The sequence below is a fragment of the Limulus polyphemus genome, unplaced genomic scaffold, assembly GCF_000517525.1.
Source record: "Limulus polyphemus unplaced genomic scaffold, Limulus_polyphemus-2.1.2 Scaffold1720, whole genome shotgun sequence".
NCBI lineage: Eukaryota > Metazoa > Arthropoda > Merostomata > Xiphosura > Limulidae > Limulus > Limulus polyphemus.
Genome location: NW_013667330.1, coordinates 143,823 through 162,477, shown reverse-complemented (window position 1 = coordinate 162,477; position 18,655 = coordinate 143,823). Strand labels below are relative to the sequence as shown.

Genomic DNA, 18,655 nt, shown 5'->3' with positions numbered 1-18,655 from the left:
CGCGCCTATGTTGTTTTTTTTTTTTGTCTGTTTTGTGTCGTTCAAATCTGTAAGGAAACAGATTTTTGTGGTTGGAACGTATCCTGCTGTAGCTCTATAGATAAAATACAGTATTAGAGAACAGTCTTATATAAGATCTGAGGTACTCAAGATATATTAAAAAGTAACTAAGACTATTGCAATTTCGTCCTTCAAAATTTATTACAGCTATTATTTATACTTAGCACTTATATTTCATTATATTTAACATTGTTATTTAGTAATTTAAATCTGAGTGGCACCTTATGCGACATATGGGTTAAACAGCTACTTAAGAGAAACCCTAAGCTATCCATAATTTAGAACTACAATCCAGAGGAAGGGTAAACAGTCAGCAGTACCCACCGCCTGTGTGTTGACTCTTAACTGAATAACTGGGTTAACTGTCACAGGTATATCGCCCCAAAAACTGAAGGTGCGGAGTGTATTTAACGAAATATTGCAGTTCGAACCTTGGACCTTCTAATATGTAACTAGATCAGCCCGGACCTAATTAAAGCAAACACATCTTATATTCTTGTGACAAATAATATTGTAATAGTTTTATATCAGACTAGGTCACGCCAGGCCTCAAAGGCAAAGATAAGCACAAGAAAGCAAAATGTTGAAAATCATAAATAAAGGAGTAACTGTATTTTGTTCAATATCTTTATTAGTTAATACAAGTACTAGAAATGAGATCTAAATTTCTTACACTTTTGAATATTTAACATTAACAGTTTTTGTAAAAGGAAAATCAGATAAAACACACTCTTTCACAACTAATACAAGACAATACAAATGTTATATCATCTTTCCAGAGAAACGAAACAGAAAGGAAATATTTCCACAAGCCCCACAGCGGTATGTCTGCGGACTTACAACGCTAGCAACCGGGTTTCGATACCCGTGATGGGCAGAGCATAGATAGCCCATTGTGGAGCTTTGTGCTTAACTTCAAACAAACAAACAAAATTTTCCACAAGCAGCGACAGGTCACCTTGAAGAAGCAATTCGGGAAAAATCACTCCTGTGATAATGTCATTACTGGTAAAGATGACATCAGTAATAATGCAAAGATGGAAGAATAAAACATGGAGCCAAAAATACAGGAAAGTTGTATGCTTATTATTATTATTTACTTAATAGAAAAGTTAATACTCGTTTCATTAAAATTGGTTACCGTCTGAGTGACGCTGGACTCTTCAACTACTACAGGCACATGGAAGTAGAAAATCTTTATAACTACCAGGCTCGTACGCAGAATGTTTGAAAGGGGGAGGTCCTAATTTCTGAGATCAAAAGCCAACACATACTGTGCTAATGTTATTGGGGTGTGGGGGCATGCGACTATTTCAAGCCAAAAAATGCTAATGTTTCGTCAGAAGAATGTAGACTATGTAGAAAACGTTAAATACCACAAGCAGTTGCGCTGTAACTATATAAGCATATTTTTTTACATCACAAAAATAGATAATTCGGCCAAATCCCCCTCAAAGCCCCCCCCCCCCCATGCGTACGTGAGTGTATCTACCCTACAATATCCGTAGTGGCTACGTAAGTTTAATATTCTTTTCTGTTTGCTACTACACATTTTATGTGGAGGGCATTTTACTTTTTTGAAGGATTTTATGATTTTGCTCACTATTCCTTGTGTCAAAACTGTAAATATAAATATTGGCAGTTAGAACTCAGCTGTCTCATCAACACAGGAACATTAACAAGAATTCGAGTTATTCGCTCCGAGCAAAATCACACATCCATCCACGCATACGTCGACTTTCCTCGTCTAGAGAAGAAGAAAAAAAAATCTTCCCGGAGAACAAGCTTAAGTTTTAGGTTATATCAATTTTAAAGCATGAAATATGCACGTGCAAGTACATATGTATACACAGGCATATATATGTACTTATGTAGGTTATATATATTCGAAATAATTTTGGTTATAGAAATTAGGCCTACTTCAATGATAATCATCTGCTAATGAAAAGTAGGTTCGGAAGCTTGATACCATCGTCAAATGATAAGCCAACACAAAATTTATGACTGTTTTGAATTTCGCGCAAAGCTACACGAGGGCTATCTGCTCTAGCCGTCCCTAATTTAGCAGTGTAAGACTAGAGGGAAGGCAGCTAGTCATCACCACCCACTGCCAACTCTTGGGATACTCTTTTACCAACGAATAGTGGGATAGACCGTCACATTATAACGCCCCCACGGCTAAAAGGGCGAGCATGTTTGGTGTGACGGGGATTCCGAACCCGCGACCCACAGATTGCAAGTCGAGCACCCTAACCACCTGGCCACGCCGGGCCATTGAATCAGTGCTATAGTTCCTGAAGTTTACTTGAATCAGGGTTATAGTTCCTAAAGTTTAGTTTGAATCAGTGTTACAGTTCATAAAATTTACTTTGAGTCAGTGTTACTTTAATGCAACAAGTTCAAAATGATAAAGATATTTTTTCATTGTTATACATATTTCATACTTTTAAGTCAAAAAAGTTAAAATCTAAGACCAGTTCATTAGAAGTGCAATCTTCCGAAAATCTGGCTGGAGGTTCACTGATTTCAGCAATCTTTACATCTTAAAATGTATTTCATATTTTTTCAGCAAGAATCATCCATACGTCATTTTTTCCAACTTTCATAGTCACCCTTTTCCTTAACCATCTTCATAAACAATAGAGTGCCGAAGCGATGACATCATTTTTATGTCACACCTTTCCCACTGGTTCTAAACAAACACCAAATGTTCATTCAGGTAACAGTGAAACAGCATGGCTGTGATGAGCATATCAGCAATTGCTGTTTATTTTGATTCTGAATCAAAGTCAATCAAGATGGGAAAAAAATCACTACCAGTCAAGACATATGGAGAATTTTCAGTATGCAGAAGGTGTTCTAAAAGGCTCTGTGCACACAAGTATAAAGAACAAGATGTATAATGTTAAAGTCAGTAAAGGGCATATACTTTTAGGCCAAACTAATAAGTATTACGTTCATTGTCCAGAACAAGAAGTTTTGCATAAACTTGTTCTAGGTATGCTATTTGATGAATGGGTAATTAATGTTATTTAATGGGTAAATGTTGATCCCATATTGTATGATGAGAATATAAAAATAAATACTCAGTGATTTCGACTTCAAAAATGCAAACAAAACGAACCACCATAGTAAACGACAATAGACAAAGCAGTCATGTGTAAATATAACAAACATGTTATTTACTATCTTGTTTTTGATATTTCAGGCACACCTGACAGATGGAGAAATCAGTTCTTCTAGGTGTGAATGTCCACGTGGTGCATATAAATGTAGCCAGTATATAATCTTAGCAAAACAGAAAATAAGATACAGATAAACAGATAGTAAGATATATTACTTTCAACACCATCAAAGCAATAATAATAATACAATTACTATTATTATTGATAATTACAATGAATAATTTTCTGCTTAATTCCAACATGTACTATAATAACCCAAAAATAATTTATTCATAATATAAAAAATTATTATTTTGAAAAAATGTCTTCAAAATTTACCTATTATATTCTAAATTCATTATTCCTTGAAATGAAAAAATAAACTTATCCAACACATTACATTTTTTTTCTTTGCTCGGAATAATCTATCAAACATATCTGTTATTAAATGAATAATTTATTCACAAACAGTAGAAATTGGTAATATATCACCAAACCGTGAAATTGTTTAACTTATTCGAGAATGAATAAACACACTCAAATAAAACCTCTGATGCAACATCAATTCTATTTATTAATTAATTATTATTATTATTGCACTTGATCCTTTATGAAGCGGGAGAAGGGAAGAAACTCGTATAAGACTGAAATATTGATTGTCATACATGTGTTTGCAAAGGCATTATCCTAGGCCTAGATTTATTAATAATGCTGAATGAAATAACCCTACTTCATATTGAGAAAAGTTCAGTAGACAGGGAAAAGTGTGAAACCTTATATTGCCTTAGTTTGGCCTGTCATGCCTTTGGTAAACATGATGGAGACAGATTCATGACTCGTTTGGATACAAGCATATGACTACAGGTGAAATTTAACCTTATTAATTTAATCCTTCTTTTCCTTTCTTTTTCTTCTTTGTGGAATATAAAAATTGAATACCATTCTCACTCTGACTGATGATTGCACCTAGGCACAAAAAACTGCACCATTTTAATGCATTTGTACCTATGAAGCCAACCACACTTAGCTTGTTTAGAACCAGTGTGCATATTGATATGGTAACGTGACATCGCACTTCGGTACTCTTTAGACATTTTGGTTACATTTACCATAAATTCTCTTATTCTAAGGAGATGTGTGACTGGCTACTTTATTACAAAATAAACAAACTAATGCTACTACACATCTCATTTTAAGTCATGTTCTTTATTGTTGTATGGTCTTGATATACTTTACACCAGTTTTGAGCATTTTATTCACTCTTACAAGAAATTTTATTCTAACAAGATGTACAATCAGCTGCTTCATGATAGAACACACATGGATGCTGCTTTATATCTAAATGTAACTTATGTCCTTCATTGTTGTCTAGTCTAAGTGTACTTTATGCTAGCAGACTATTGTGCAATTTTTACAATCAGCAAAACTTGTTATCTTAGTTTCTTATGGTGGGTTATTTTGTATGGTCAAGAAAAATATATTTCTTTAATAAATAATTCTAAGTTCAATGAAACTTTCTTAAGATGTACAGACTTAAATAATGTCAAAACACAGAAATCTGTGGATATCTAAAAAACATGAGATGGAAATGTTTTTATTTCAATATGATTTTTTTTTATAATAATCCATTTTTATTTAGTTGAACTCATCCACACACTGACCCTCAAACTAATCACTAAGCTGTTGGGGGATTTCTAGATTAGCAACTGTGAACTTTGGATGATAGTAATTACTTGATCAGAAAGGAATTAAGACCAATAGACTCCTTTATCCTTGAATTACCACTGGAGGTGTAGTTTATGGACCCTATAAGTTGTTTCAACATTTTATTTTTAACTATTTAGGCACAAAACTACTTGTGAGTTCATTACATTGTGGGTTGGAGGGCCCCCAAAAAGAGGGTTCACACACACAAAATATGTAAACAAAAATACTATCAATATTTCTTTTAATCTTACTAAAACTGTTTGCTATCAATAATAGTACAAATTCTAATATTTCTATATTGTACAAGTACCTTCACTTGAATCCAGCTAAGTCGAGATGTAGTTTCTCTATCTAAAGTAAACACTATGGCATTAACAGTCCCTGGAAAACAAAGAAATTTATTAAAGAATATCACAAAGAAAGCAGGGATAAAATATCCTCTCAAAATCCATAATTTCAATATGATCAACAGATAAAAAAAATAATAATTAAATCACTGATGAAATTATATTTAAATCAGTAGTTTCACAATGATATACTTTAGTATTTAAATAAACACAAAGGTTGATTATGCTACATTCAGAAATATTACAAACCTCACCTTGTGTCTACAGTAGCAACATTCATATTCTTTTAAATAAGTATACTTAATGTATGATGAAACAGAAAGTTAAAATAAAATTACCCACAAACCTACGATCTGCAAAACAATATCATATATATTAGTTAACAAAATGAATGAAAGAGGCATGACCTCACAACTTGAAAGACAAAAAAAAGCATCTGAAAGTGGGTTATTATGCTTAAAAATTGGAGAAGTTGTTTTCATGAAAACAGAGAATACATATATTATAAAGAACAATTCAAATTTGACTTATAAAACCAAGTTATAGTTTTGCTACATCAAATGCTGTGGCTAACTTGTAACTACACAATCTACACAAATTAGGTAACAAAAAACAACCATATTTTAAACAATTCTTATCTTTATAGTATAATATTTTATTCACATATTAATTTCAAAAGAAACACATATACCTTCCATATGATATGCTCTACAATTTCTGGTGTCTTGAAAAGTTCCTCAGTTAAAACAATGTTTCTGGTTTCACTCTGAACATGACTAAGGGCCTCAAAAAAAAAAGTTCAGTAATATTTGTGTTTGCATTAATTTGTCTACATAGTTATTATACTTTTAAAGGAGGCCCTTAGATATGATAACTTCTAAAACCATTAAAAAAAATAGTTCCTCATTTTTTGAGTTGACTTCCAGATAACACTTAGTTTTAAACTGATTAAAGCTTAACAAAAATTTCATATTGTGAACAGGTATTATTCTTAATCTGAAGGTAGTTAGCCAAAACGTTTTAACTTAGGAATGCTTTATAACAAATTTTTTTACAAAGTTTATATTTTCCATAGGGCTTATAAAATATTAAAAATATAACAAACAACATATTGTATAGATTTCCCTTATATATTTTTGAGAATTAAAAACAGTTAATATGAACAAAAACTGTATCCTTAATAAAAATCATCTTACTGTTCACTGGTTAATAACAGTATATTTCTTGAATAGTTTGTTTATTTGTGTGTTTTTAAGCACAAAGCTACATAATGGACTATCTGTGCTGTTTTGCACCCTCAAACTTACTGCTGAGCCAATGGAGGCTTTCGAGTGACTATGAACTTTGTATGATAGTCAGGTAACTCATATTACTTTATGAGAAAAGAATTAAGACAAACATACTTCTTTAACCTTGTGTTACCAACATAGGTCACTTTATGGAACCTATATGTTGTTTAAACACCTTTTTTTTTAACTATTTATGCACCAAACTACTTGTGAGTCCATGACTTTGTTGGACAGAGAGCCTTAAAAGAGGGCCACATAAAAACATTTAAACAAAAATACCATCAACCTTTCATTAACCTTCTTAATTACTGTTGGGGGTCCCTTATGTGTTTCAGACAGAAAATTGAGTGATTTCACTCAATTGTTTTGGTCAGTTTTTTTATTATGCTGAATCATGCTTAAATATAAAATCATTAAGTAAGATGCAATACATGGACCCAACTTGTATGAAATCAGTTGAATAAATTAAGGGTTAAGTTATTATTAAGGGCATAGTTATTATTGAAAAAACACACCAAACATAACTGAGAAATACACGCAGAGACAACAGCAGCATAATAAAAAAAAGCATTAATAATACATAAGCATAATAATGCACAAGTGATTAAAGAATTAACAAAACAAAAAAAATCTGACTAGTTTCAACAGGCCAAGATATTCAAATCTAAAGGGATGGAACAGTTTTACTCCGTCTCTTGATTTTATTTGTTTGTAATTAAGCTCAAAGTTACACAATGGGCTATTTGTGCTCTGCCCACCATGAGTATCGAAACCCGCTTTCTAGCATTGCAAGTCAGCAGACATACTGCTGTGCCACTGGGGGGTGCAATTTCTTGAGAATGACAAACTTGGTCTGTTGAAACCCGTCATATTTCTATATTTTGTAAATTCTTTAGTCATTTGTGCATTATGTTCATGCATTATTATTATTGATTTTTTATGAATATGTACAAAGTACTTATTTAAACATCATAATAGATATTTTAAGATATACATTTTATAATCATATAAAGAATGTTTTATCTACCTGGCAGAGGGGCAAATAGTATATGTAGCAGCATTAAACCAAATACATTTTCATGACTGATGGCATTTTGGATTCTGTAAGAAGACAGTTAATTTATATGTAAATATGTATATATCCTCTATGTTTTAATATTGCAGTATCATTTTACTGCTTAACAGACAAGAAACTTTTAATATCAAGTAACAGAATTCAAAGAATTTATAATTATGATTTAATAACTTAACACAGGCAAAATATACAGTTTGAAACATGAATAAATGTTCTTATTAAGACAACAAAATAAATAAATAAATATTTATAATTTGCACAAATGACCTGAATAAAGCAATCTAAACTGCTTATTACTTAGCAGTGCTAACACTACAGATTTAAAAAATTAAACCTGAAATTCCAGTTGATCATTTATCAAAGTTTTTATTTGAATGTTCTGTGCACACGAAGGACTACAAATATATACATTGTTATAAAAATAGTTATGAAAACATAAAATAAACTTCAAACAAGAGAGTTTCCAGAAAACAAGAAATTAAAAATATAAACTATTTCTGATTCAGTATATTGAGAAACAACTGACTAGCTGTACCTTCATATTATCAATAAATTTGTTTCAGAAGTAAGAGGTGATGTGATATCATATTATTAAACTAAATGATTTAAAAAAAAAGTTATTTCATCCATAAACTAACAATGGCCTTCAAGTATTAATCATGTCAAAGTGTATTTTTGCAGCACTGTTCAATAAAATATATATATTTGACAATATGGCCAAAAATAATTCTTACATTACCAGTGCTTCTTGAATAAGACCTATCACAACTTACCTATGTATCAGTGGAAAAACTGACAAAGACAAATAGATCAGTGGATACCATTGGAGGGGTCTAATCTGTTGTCGAAGAACTTCCTTCATTTTATTGAATGAGAAAAAGGTACAACATATAACATATAGGAGCAACCCAACAACAGAACTTTATAGCTGTGAACCGTAAATGAATAAAAAACAGTACTATTTTACACTATAATAGCAGAAGTTACAAAAACATGTTAAGTACAATAGGAAAGCAACTTTTTACTGTAAAACTAATTCATATATGACATAATTTGTTATTTGTCACTTGTTGTATCAAGTAAAATATGTAATATGTGAATTTTCAAACCTGATAAGTTAGATCTACTTTTAACAATTATTTAATAAAGGAAATTTAGTTTTAATACTGATAATGGCAATTGCCAAGGGGGTGAAAAAAAGGGTGATAAAAAACTTGGGCTTTTCTGTCAGTTATTTTGAAAACCTATTAAACATATATAAACACATACTCAACTTAACATGAAGAACCTAAAAGTTCAGCTAATTGTTACTCACTTTTGTCCTTTCCAGTTCTGGGTTATAAAGACCTTCCCAGCTTTTTACCTGAAAAGGAAAATCCCATACAAGCCAAAAATTACATAAATTAAGTTTGGGTTAAACTGTACAAAGTTTCCATTATTTCCACTTTTTATATATTTAGTAGAGTGCCTAAGATTTAAAATATCATATAATAAATGCTGATGACAAAATGAAGGCAGAAAAGATCAAATCTAGAGCTGGGCAATTAGTGGTATATGCTAATTGATTAATTGTCGGGCTCATTAATGTGCTACATTCAAGTAATTGATTATTCCCAAGGAATCAGTGAAAAAAATAAATATATTTATATATATATATATAACATTACAAATCAGGTTTTGATACCCATGGTGGGTAGAACATAGATAGTCCATTATGTAGTTTTGTGCTTAACAAACAAAAAATCTAATGGCAACATTTCAGCTACTTGAATTATTAAAAAATATTGATAATCAGAAACCCTACTTTCAATTAGTTGATTATTTTTGTGAATCATGGTACTAATTGATTAAGTTAAACAAACTTGAATTAATCAAAAATAATAATGCAACTCATAGTGGCAATATTTCAATTACTAAATATTTGGAAAAACTGAAACAGTAGTAATTGTAAACACTAATTTCAATTAGTTGATTATTTTTGTGACATTAACTGATTATATCATGTGACACTAATTGATGCTCATAGGTAATCAATTAAATTGATTAATCAAGTTAATTGTCCAGCTCTTATCAAATCTACTATGATCTTTTTTAAATCTAAAGTTTGAATCATATAAAACAAAAACATAACGAAACAATAAGTTTTTTTCAGAGTAATTAACTTGACTATTACAGTAATGCTTATCTGATAAAATTCAAGATTCTACAAAAAAATAAAGACACTTAAATTACCACAAGTTCAATGAAAGAAAGACAATGCTTGCTTTCTTTAAAAAAAAAAGCATTTAAAACCACAGATAATCATTACTACTATTTTCAGAAAATCAATTCTATACTAATGCTGTGAAATTTTTAAGAAGCATTTCCATTCTTTTTAAGTGCTCAAATTACAATTATGAAATGGCTTCATTGTCATCTAATTACTATACATATATCTTCCCATTTTGTAAATCAAAATTATATGCTGTTTTAATACAAACAGAAAGTCACCTACAAATCTATTAATAAGAAATACTCTTTTTGCACATTACATGGGCCTAGATGTAAAAAGAAAAAAGTAAATTAAAACTAAAAACAAATTATACTCATCCAAAACTATCGGGATAAAAGGCTGAAATGAACAATATGTGAATATAGTTAATGCTATTATTAGTAGTGAAATGGGAATGAATATTTGTAATAAAGCATTGCTCCAGATAAGATGCATATCCAAGTAAGTTTTTCTAACATAAAAAATGCATTACAAATAATAATGGTGCATACTAAATAAGCTTACCATTTGCTGGTAGATATACCACTCATGTATATGTGGTATTTGTCAGTTTGAAAGATAGAAAAATCTGGATTGGTTATAAAACAAACAAAATACATAGGAGCTCATTCTTACTGTAAACTGATTGATGAGTTACTTTGATTTGTAGGATTTGGTGTTGTAAAGTCTTTTACCTCGAGTACTACAAATTGTTGCATTCCACCACTATATGGAGGCCTCTTTATCTTTTTGTTTGCTCTCCCAAGCAATACTGAAGAGTCATGATTCAGAAAAACTACAGTCTACTGCAGAAGGACCATTAAATTAGATAACAGATAATACCTCAAAATCAGTCACAAATTCTTTCTTTTCTTCACTGAAATTACAAGTTTTAGTGAGGAAAAGAAAAATTTCCAAATGAATTATACAGCAATTACCAGTAATTCAAGGTTATTACTGAACTGGAAATTATACCAGTCTAATTTTATTAACAAAGCACTTTACTGAACTTATGGTGTAATTGCTTCAAGTGGTTTTAATTGGAAGTTAATAGAGAAACAACTAGATCAAAAGCCTAGTAAACACAGACAAAATAGCACCAAAATTTATATATACTATTTATAACTGTTAAATTTTTCTTACAATAAACCATCCCCTTTCTTTACTCTAATCAAGTCAACTGTTTTAATCATTTCAGTCAATTTGTGGGGACAAAGGAGGGTTAATCCAATAACATGGAATAGGCTTTATTTAATTATTTCATGAATTCAACTGTTTGGAGTTACCAATAACACAAAGCAATGAAGATATATGAGGGGAAGCATTACAATATATTATACTATGATTAAGCCTCACTCCTATAGAGCTTTCTGGGGTGAAAAGACAGAATTCATACTCATTTTCCCATGTAGTGCAGCATATGTTAAACTTTTCAATATCCGAGACCAGATTGCTGCTATCCTAAACTGTTGTGGACCACTGAAATGCAAGTACAATAAAAATCATTATGATTTACATGTGAATCTTCTGCTTGTTTTTGTGTAAATTCCATAGACTTGCAAGTAGTTGTCATGGACTGGTGCCGGTCAGTGGTTGAGAAACAGATGTATTGCACGCTACAATGCAACTTGCGTTTGTTTTAATGAAAATAACAAACTTAGAACATAATCTTCAAAGATTTTTTACTTAAAGATGACATAAAAAACATATAAACATTTAACAATTACTCATGAATTATGCAAAAATAGGAAAAAAAATATTTATTACAATCTACATACCTTTCTTCTTAGATGTATTGTAAGATACAAGTAGCACACAAAAAGCAGACCAATGATCACAAACAGTGGCCCATACCAACTGTGGATAAAGAAGTAATTTATGAAACCCTTGATAAGAGTTTTCACACTATTCAATTATTTATGCTGAAAATTACTGTTGTCATAGAAACTAACAAAACATTTCCTTTAGTAACTTAAAGAATTTTGTGAAGTACTACAGTTTTGAAAATAAAATTTTATATCAGTAGCTTAGCTTCACACAAAGGAAAGTGGTTTTTACAGTCTAAAGAAAACATTTTTTTAAATAATAAGTGAAGCAGAAAGATTAAAACAAACAAGAAAGCACACTTATACTATTTAAAACAAATAAATTATAATTAGAATATATAATATTACAGTTATGGACAAGGCAATACTATTGGTAGAATAATTTCAACTCCCAGTTCATTTTTATGTAAATAAGACATCTGATTATTAGCCATGGGGTCTAAAATGCAAATGGTCATTCAACCTATGCTACATAAAATGGAATCACAGAATTCTGTTTCACTTGTTACTTTCAAGTGAATCATACAGAAGAATATGTTCCCAGTTTGTTAATGAACCATGGCTAGGCCTCAAAAAGGACATCTGAATGTTTCACTCATGTTGTGATTTGTCTATGTATCTTAATATGCCACTAGCATAATATGGAACCACTTCCAAACCAAAAGCCCATCTGCACGAATATGTGGACAGAGCAGACCATTATCCACATATAAGCAGACAATCACTTAAGTGTCAACCATAATTGTAGGGTACCTGCTCCATAACTGAACAACATATCTGCACTACAAATCAATGCTTAGACATTACGTAACCCCCCCCCCCTTCCCATCAAGGTAAAAAAAACTATTCACATACAATGGTGTCAAGACAACATTGAATAAACCAATGACATATGGAAGAATGTTTTATGTACATGCGTTTGAACAGGATCTGGTACCAGATCCTACTTCATTTTCATACAGGCATGTGACACACACAATGGTTATGGAAGTAAGGTTTGGTTAGTGATAAGCACTAGTGGATGAACTGATCTTTACATCCTGTAGAACAAGACAAGTGACCTGAGAAGTACAGTTAAATTAAGATGTTTAGAATTCTAGTTATCGTGCATAAAGTAGATGTCTTGAGATGTACAACATTACTGTTAAATCTCTTCCAAACATTTTTGGATGGGGAGAATAGAAATGCTGAAAGTGCGACTAATGTCATTTTATAACAACAATTTTGTTTTCTTGTAGCTAAATAATGTTAATTCCAAATATCTCTGAATTATTTTGTGAAGTATACATTGATAATGAATTTTGAAATAACATTTAATTCAATCTAAAATACTGAAGCAAACTGACAGGTAATTTTTGAAATTTCCATTGGCACACACACACAGAATTGAAAAATTAGATGAATTGTGATATTGTTGTAAATATGCTGAGTTACCTGTTCCTACATTTTACCTAATTTCTAAGTGGTGGTTTTCATTAAAGAAATACAAAAATTTGAAACACAAACTTACATGCCAAATCTCCAATAAGGGAACTGGGGTTGAATCCAGCTGAAATATTTTAATTAAGTTTCAACAATAAACAAATAAAATCTGAAAAAAATTAAAAGTAATAATCTTGAAAAATTCTGTATCTGATATATTTTGTTACATTCTTATTTTAAATGTATCATTACAGAAATGTCTTTAAATAATTTCAGCAAATGCTGATATATAATTTACAACTTTTGACAATGTTTCAAACACACTGGAAAAACTAAAGATATTGCATTTTAATGCACAAATTTTAGAGCACTTTCATGGATTTTTAGCAGTTCTGACTTGTACACAACCAATTGCTACCCTGTATCTTATCATTCATATACTTTTTTGTGTGAATTATATGTCAACTCTCTTGTTTTTACTGTTTTTTCAAAGTTATATGTCACACCACAATATATATACACATTTATATACTACTGCTATTAACCTTCAAGTATTTCAATGAAAAAAGTATACCTCACCACAACATATTTCATCTACACAAATGTTAGGTTTCAACAATATAGATATCTTTCTTAGATGATATATTCCATGTATATAACCTTTTTCAAGAAGAAATAGTGTGCTTTAAAATGTGCTTTATTATACTAAACTTACAATACAATTTAAGTTAAATACATAACATTCAAATACATACTGACCAGCTACTCTACTTACCTAGTTTTCATACTTTGTACAAAAAGTTCATTTTAAGACAGGTTATGCCTTATATTTACATTACATATACATATATATATATTTCATATACAGATACTGTAATGGAAATAACTATTGAAACATAGAAGCAATACATATGGGAGTCACAAACAACAAACAGCAGAAACTAGATGGTGAATTCATTATGCTTTACACACATTACAACTGTTTTCACGCTGGCATACAGTTTATCAATGTATGACTATGGAAAAGTATTGCAAGTGTGTTTTTACTAATCATATTTCACTTCGACAAATCAAAAAACTTAAAACTTATCAATTTAGTAAATATTTTCATTAATAATGCCTATTAATACATTGCTGACAAAAAAAGGTTTTGTTTAATAACTGATAAGTGACACTTTTTTAAAGAACAACTACAACTTATATAAAACAAATTATAAGTAAAAAAAAAAAAAGATATACTTACCACCAAGCTCCAGCATATCCATAACTATTATTGATAAATGGAAAGCATGATATCACTAATGGAATGCACCAACATATGACGTGATACAACCTATATTAAAAAATATGACTCAAACTGAATGAAGCTTAAGGTTGCATAATATATAAATAAACCCAATAATTCTAACAAGCAATGTTGTAAAAAATATAAGAGCAATGCAAACAATGTGTATAATTCATTACAGGAAAGAAATCTAAACATTTTGAAACTATACACCTTCTGTAAAAAAGTAAATCAAACATTAAAGTTAAAACGTTATATGCACTGAAACAATTATCTTTTTAAATGTTTATATCCGACATTATGCTTCGCAGTAATATTGTGAAAGAATAATTTGCTTTTTTATTCATTACTTTGTTTTTTCTCTGACTACATAGTAATTCAATTCAATTATAGTATTAATTGTTGGTGATACTATAATATATTAACTGGCAGATAAAGTGGTATCTTTCAGGGAAAAATAAACTTGAATTCAACAAATGGTAAAGTGCCAGGTAATGTTCACACATTACTTACCATTCAAAATGATCTGTTCTTCTCGTCAGGATTCCATTGAACAAAAGATTAACAGTGATACAGCATACCCACAAAAGTACAACCCATTCTAATCCAAGAAATTAAAAAAAAAGTGAAACCAATTACTGATACTCTGAAAATATTTTGATTATAGTATTTCAAAATTAATTAACATGTTCTATAAGGAGTTATATATATATATATATAATGAAACAAAAATTCTTCTCTCTCTCTTTTTTCTCAGCATAGCTATATAACCAACTTTAACATTTTCAGAAGTAATTTCTGATAACCATAAATCAATTATCTTTATATTTGTAAACTTCAAGTAAAAATTTCAGTTTTTTGTATGAGACATGGATCATAGTTTAAAACATCCAATATATATATATATATATATACATTAAGTTGAAGTGAACTGTAGGAAAAACAAACTGACAAATAATTTTTTTCCTACCCAGACATACACATGGAACATTTGTTGGATGGATTCACCCATGCCAGTTGCTTGAACTTTGTACAAAAGAATTTCCTTAAAACCACTTTTTAAGTGTTAATTACAACGACAAACACAAGTTTAGCCAAGTTTTCTTTAAAAACTCTTATAGATAAATGTTTTCTTGTACTGAACACATTCCAAATTGGCAAGTTCACTGTACTACAAAAAAGTATGTTTCTGACAGTATGCTTGTGTACCACAACTTTATAAATTAATTATAAACAGAAATAAAATTACAGTGATTGTTACAGTAGTAATTCATTAGTGCAATATTACAATATTTTTTAAAGTAAGTGCTATGGTATTTAAAAAATCTGTAGTAATTCTTAAGTACTTTTATGAATGCTTTTGAAGTAGAATGAAGTATTTTGATCAGTATTGCAATACTACTTCAGATTTCAGTATATTGCTGCAGTGAATTTTATTGTAATTTTTCTATTGTGTATTTTCATAATGGATGTTTATATCATGATTTCATGGCAATAAAGAGGATTCATTATTACCATAACTTATATATATATTAATATAAATATATGGATGTGTTGGGCTAAGGACTCTTCTACAGCAGGTGTCTGTGACTTGTTAGCAATAAGTTTGACAATGAACAAACAGCATACACTCCACTTGTTTTTAAAATAATATATATATTCAAAACAAGTTAAACTTGCATACAAAATTCTTTACACTATGGAGATCATAGTTGTATCTTAAACATTATATAGTTCTCTTTCATGTCAAAAGTCCACTTAGGCCAATTCAATTGCTTTAGAATTCAGTTGACAAGCCAAACTATTTTTATCTATTTCTATCACAATAGTATCTGTGTATAATTCACTTATGTAAGTTACCGCAGTTGTATCTTGAACTACCAATAATCGTCTGCTTTTCGTACTTCCAATACTGTCTACTCTTTGTACTTCCAATAAACATCTGCTTTTGTCAAAGTCCACACAGGCGGGTTCAATTAGTTTAGAACACCCTTTGACAAGACAAATTATTCTCCTTATCTCTTTCAAACTGTTAATTTTGCTCTAACATATCAACCATTAGGCCATTCACTCCCACAATGATTAACTTTACTTTTTCTAACTTTTCTCTGATCAAACTTTTCTTTTACGTGACTTTACTTTTACTCTCTGTCTCCGCTCATCTGGTCACAACTATTTATACAGCTATCACTTAGGCCTTCTAGAAATTTCCATAGCCTCAATATCAATAAATTTCAAGCACAACGTTCGATAGCCTCGACATCAATGAATTTCAAACACAAAATTAATTAATTAATACTACTGCATTAAACAATCTTTTATATCTGACACATATCATGCATTATATATCTTCTTATTTTAATAAAGAATTTTCTTAAAGTAGTCAGTTTTCATAGAGCATGTGGTCATGAAAGTCATTATGTTGTTTTCATTCTAGCCATCTTTGTTCTTTGTCATACCCTAGATATAACACCTGATCTGTTCATGAGGTTATGGCTGTAAAGCTGCACTTTCCATATGAATGTCAGCAGCAGTGTCCTCCAATGGCTTCCACTATCATTGAATGAGAAAGATCAGTCACGTGGATAGTGCTAGTTGCTCTGGGTAAATGTTGCATTACCATGTAATTGATTACTATAAGGTGGGTACTTAACCACCTTGAAAAAGTGCCATAAGCTGTGTGCTCACTTCCAACAGGACCACTAAATTCAGAATCCAAAATAAACATTCCTGCAGCTGAAGTCTTCTTAAGAACAACGACCAGCAGCACCACAACTGAACAGATACCAAAACTAGCCTCAACACCAAACTGTCTGCAGTGAGAAAGTTTGAAGCAATCGAGGGGAGCCTCCATTTCAATGGCAGTCGAGCCACTGATTCTGATGGAAACCCAAGAGTTACAACAAAGGCTCAACCTACCAATTACCCCAACTACTACAATCACTGTACAGCTCATCTTACAATAGATTTCACAGCTGAAGAAGCACTGCCTGGAGATAGCTGCAAAGTAGACCCAGGCATCAGACCTATACAACCAAGAGGAGAACCAGTTGCATTAGAAGAGCACATTGCTCTCTTGACTAGAAGAAGAAGCCTGTCCACTGTGTGGAGATGACACAGATGAGGAAAACCTTGGTTTGGGCCTGAGATATCACTTGTGTCACCATTGCATTCAGTTAAGTATTACTTTAAAAAGTTTGCTGATAGAGTTGCTGTTGAAGAGTATATTTGTATACTTTCTGTGTTGATGTAAACTGTATTTGTAGATGTTGTAAATTATAGGTATCTGCATTTTTTTCTCATAGTTTGTTTATCTATGGATGTAGGCATTATTTAGGGAATGATCATTGGACATTTCCAATGTTGTATATTTTGGTATCGTGTTTCGCATTTCTGATTTTGTGATTTACTGTAAAGAGTTTATTTCATTCGTTTTCTGTGTGTGTACTCTATTTTAGTTGTTCAGAGAAGATTACTGTATGTTTTACCATGTTGTGTACTTTTTATTTTATTTAATAGGCCTATGTAAATGTGTATACAATTCATTTTTTATGTAGGCTGGCTCACTTTGTGTTTATAATTATGCTGTCATTTTGTATTTTTTGACTATATATTTTTTGACTTTGTATGATTACATTTGTGATGCTATAGTTTTGTGTAATCATTGTTGAAAAAGCATTTTACAGTGTTACAATAATTGTGTGTGTTAAGTAATTTATTTTTTGTTGTTTCTGTAAACATTTAACTGATTTGTAATTGCAATTTGTTGACATTATCATAATATACTCACTATTAATTTCTTTTTAATTTTGTAATATATTGTGTGAAAATATATATTTATTTGGAAAAGCTAAAAACTAAAGAAGAGAACACATCATAAGGACGGATAGCATGAACGTTATGCAGCATATCCAAACCGTAGATGAAATATAATTAAATATAAATTCATGGGAGAAAAAAAAACACAGCCACAATACAAACATTCAACACCGAGGCACAAATCATAAGGTGGGTCATCATGTAATGTACCCTAGTTTTTAAGAGGTACTGGCAGAAGTAAGTCCCAAATTGCATTGGAGGTGCCCCATCTATCCAGTTTAACCTCAACTTTGCCCGTCTCACTCACATTATAAAGAAAAAAATTGAGCAGACAGCGAAAGGTGGTAAAGATGCACGTAACTGATGGTCGAACCCGTGTTTGGAGGCATCGTAACGCAGCTTACACTCCA

The 18,655-nt window shown here is 30.8% G+C and overlaps 1 protein-coding gene across 2 annotated transcripts in view; it reads right to left on the bottom strand.

The window, feature by feature from the left end:
- The window catches only part of LOC106464692 (cyclic AMP receptor-like protein A), a 41,704-nt gene that overhangs the window by 5,148 nt on the left and 17,901 nt on the right, over positions 1 to 18,655 (bottom strand). The window contains exons 6-13 of one of the 2 annotated variants that reach the window (XM_013924849.2): positions 14,940 to 15,027; positions 14,385 to 14,474; positions 13,230 to 13,268; positions 11,672 to 11,750; positions 8,958 to 9,005; positions 8,416 to 8,498; positions 7,595 to 7,668; positions 5,242 to 5,312 (exon numbers count right to left, since the gene is read on the bottom strand). In XM_013924849.2, coding sequence (XP_013780303.1) covers positions 5,242 to 5,312; positions 7,595 to 7,668; positions 8,416 to 8,498; positions 8,958 to 9,005; positions 11,672 to 11,750; positions 13,230 to 13,268; positions 14,385 to 14,474; positions 14,940 to 15,027 — 572 coding nt within the window. The remainder of the gene's footprint in view (positions 1 to 5,241; positions 5,313 to 7,594; positions 7,669 to 8,415; positions 8,499 to 8,957; positions 9,006 to 11,671; positions 11,751 to 13,229; positions 13,269 to 14,384; positions 14,475 to 14,939; positions 15,028 to 18,655) is intronic. The other variant, XM_022392459.1, reaches the window with a different exon arrangement.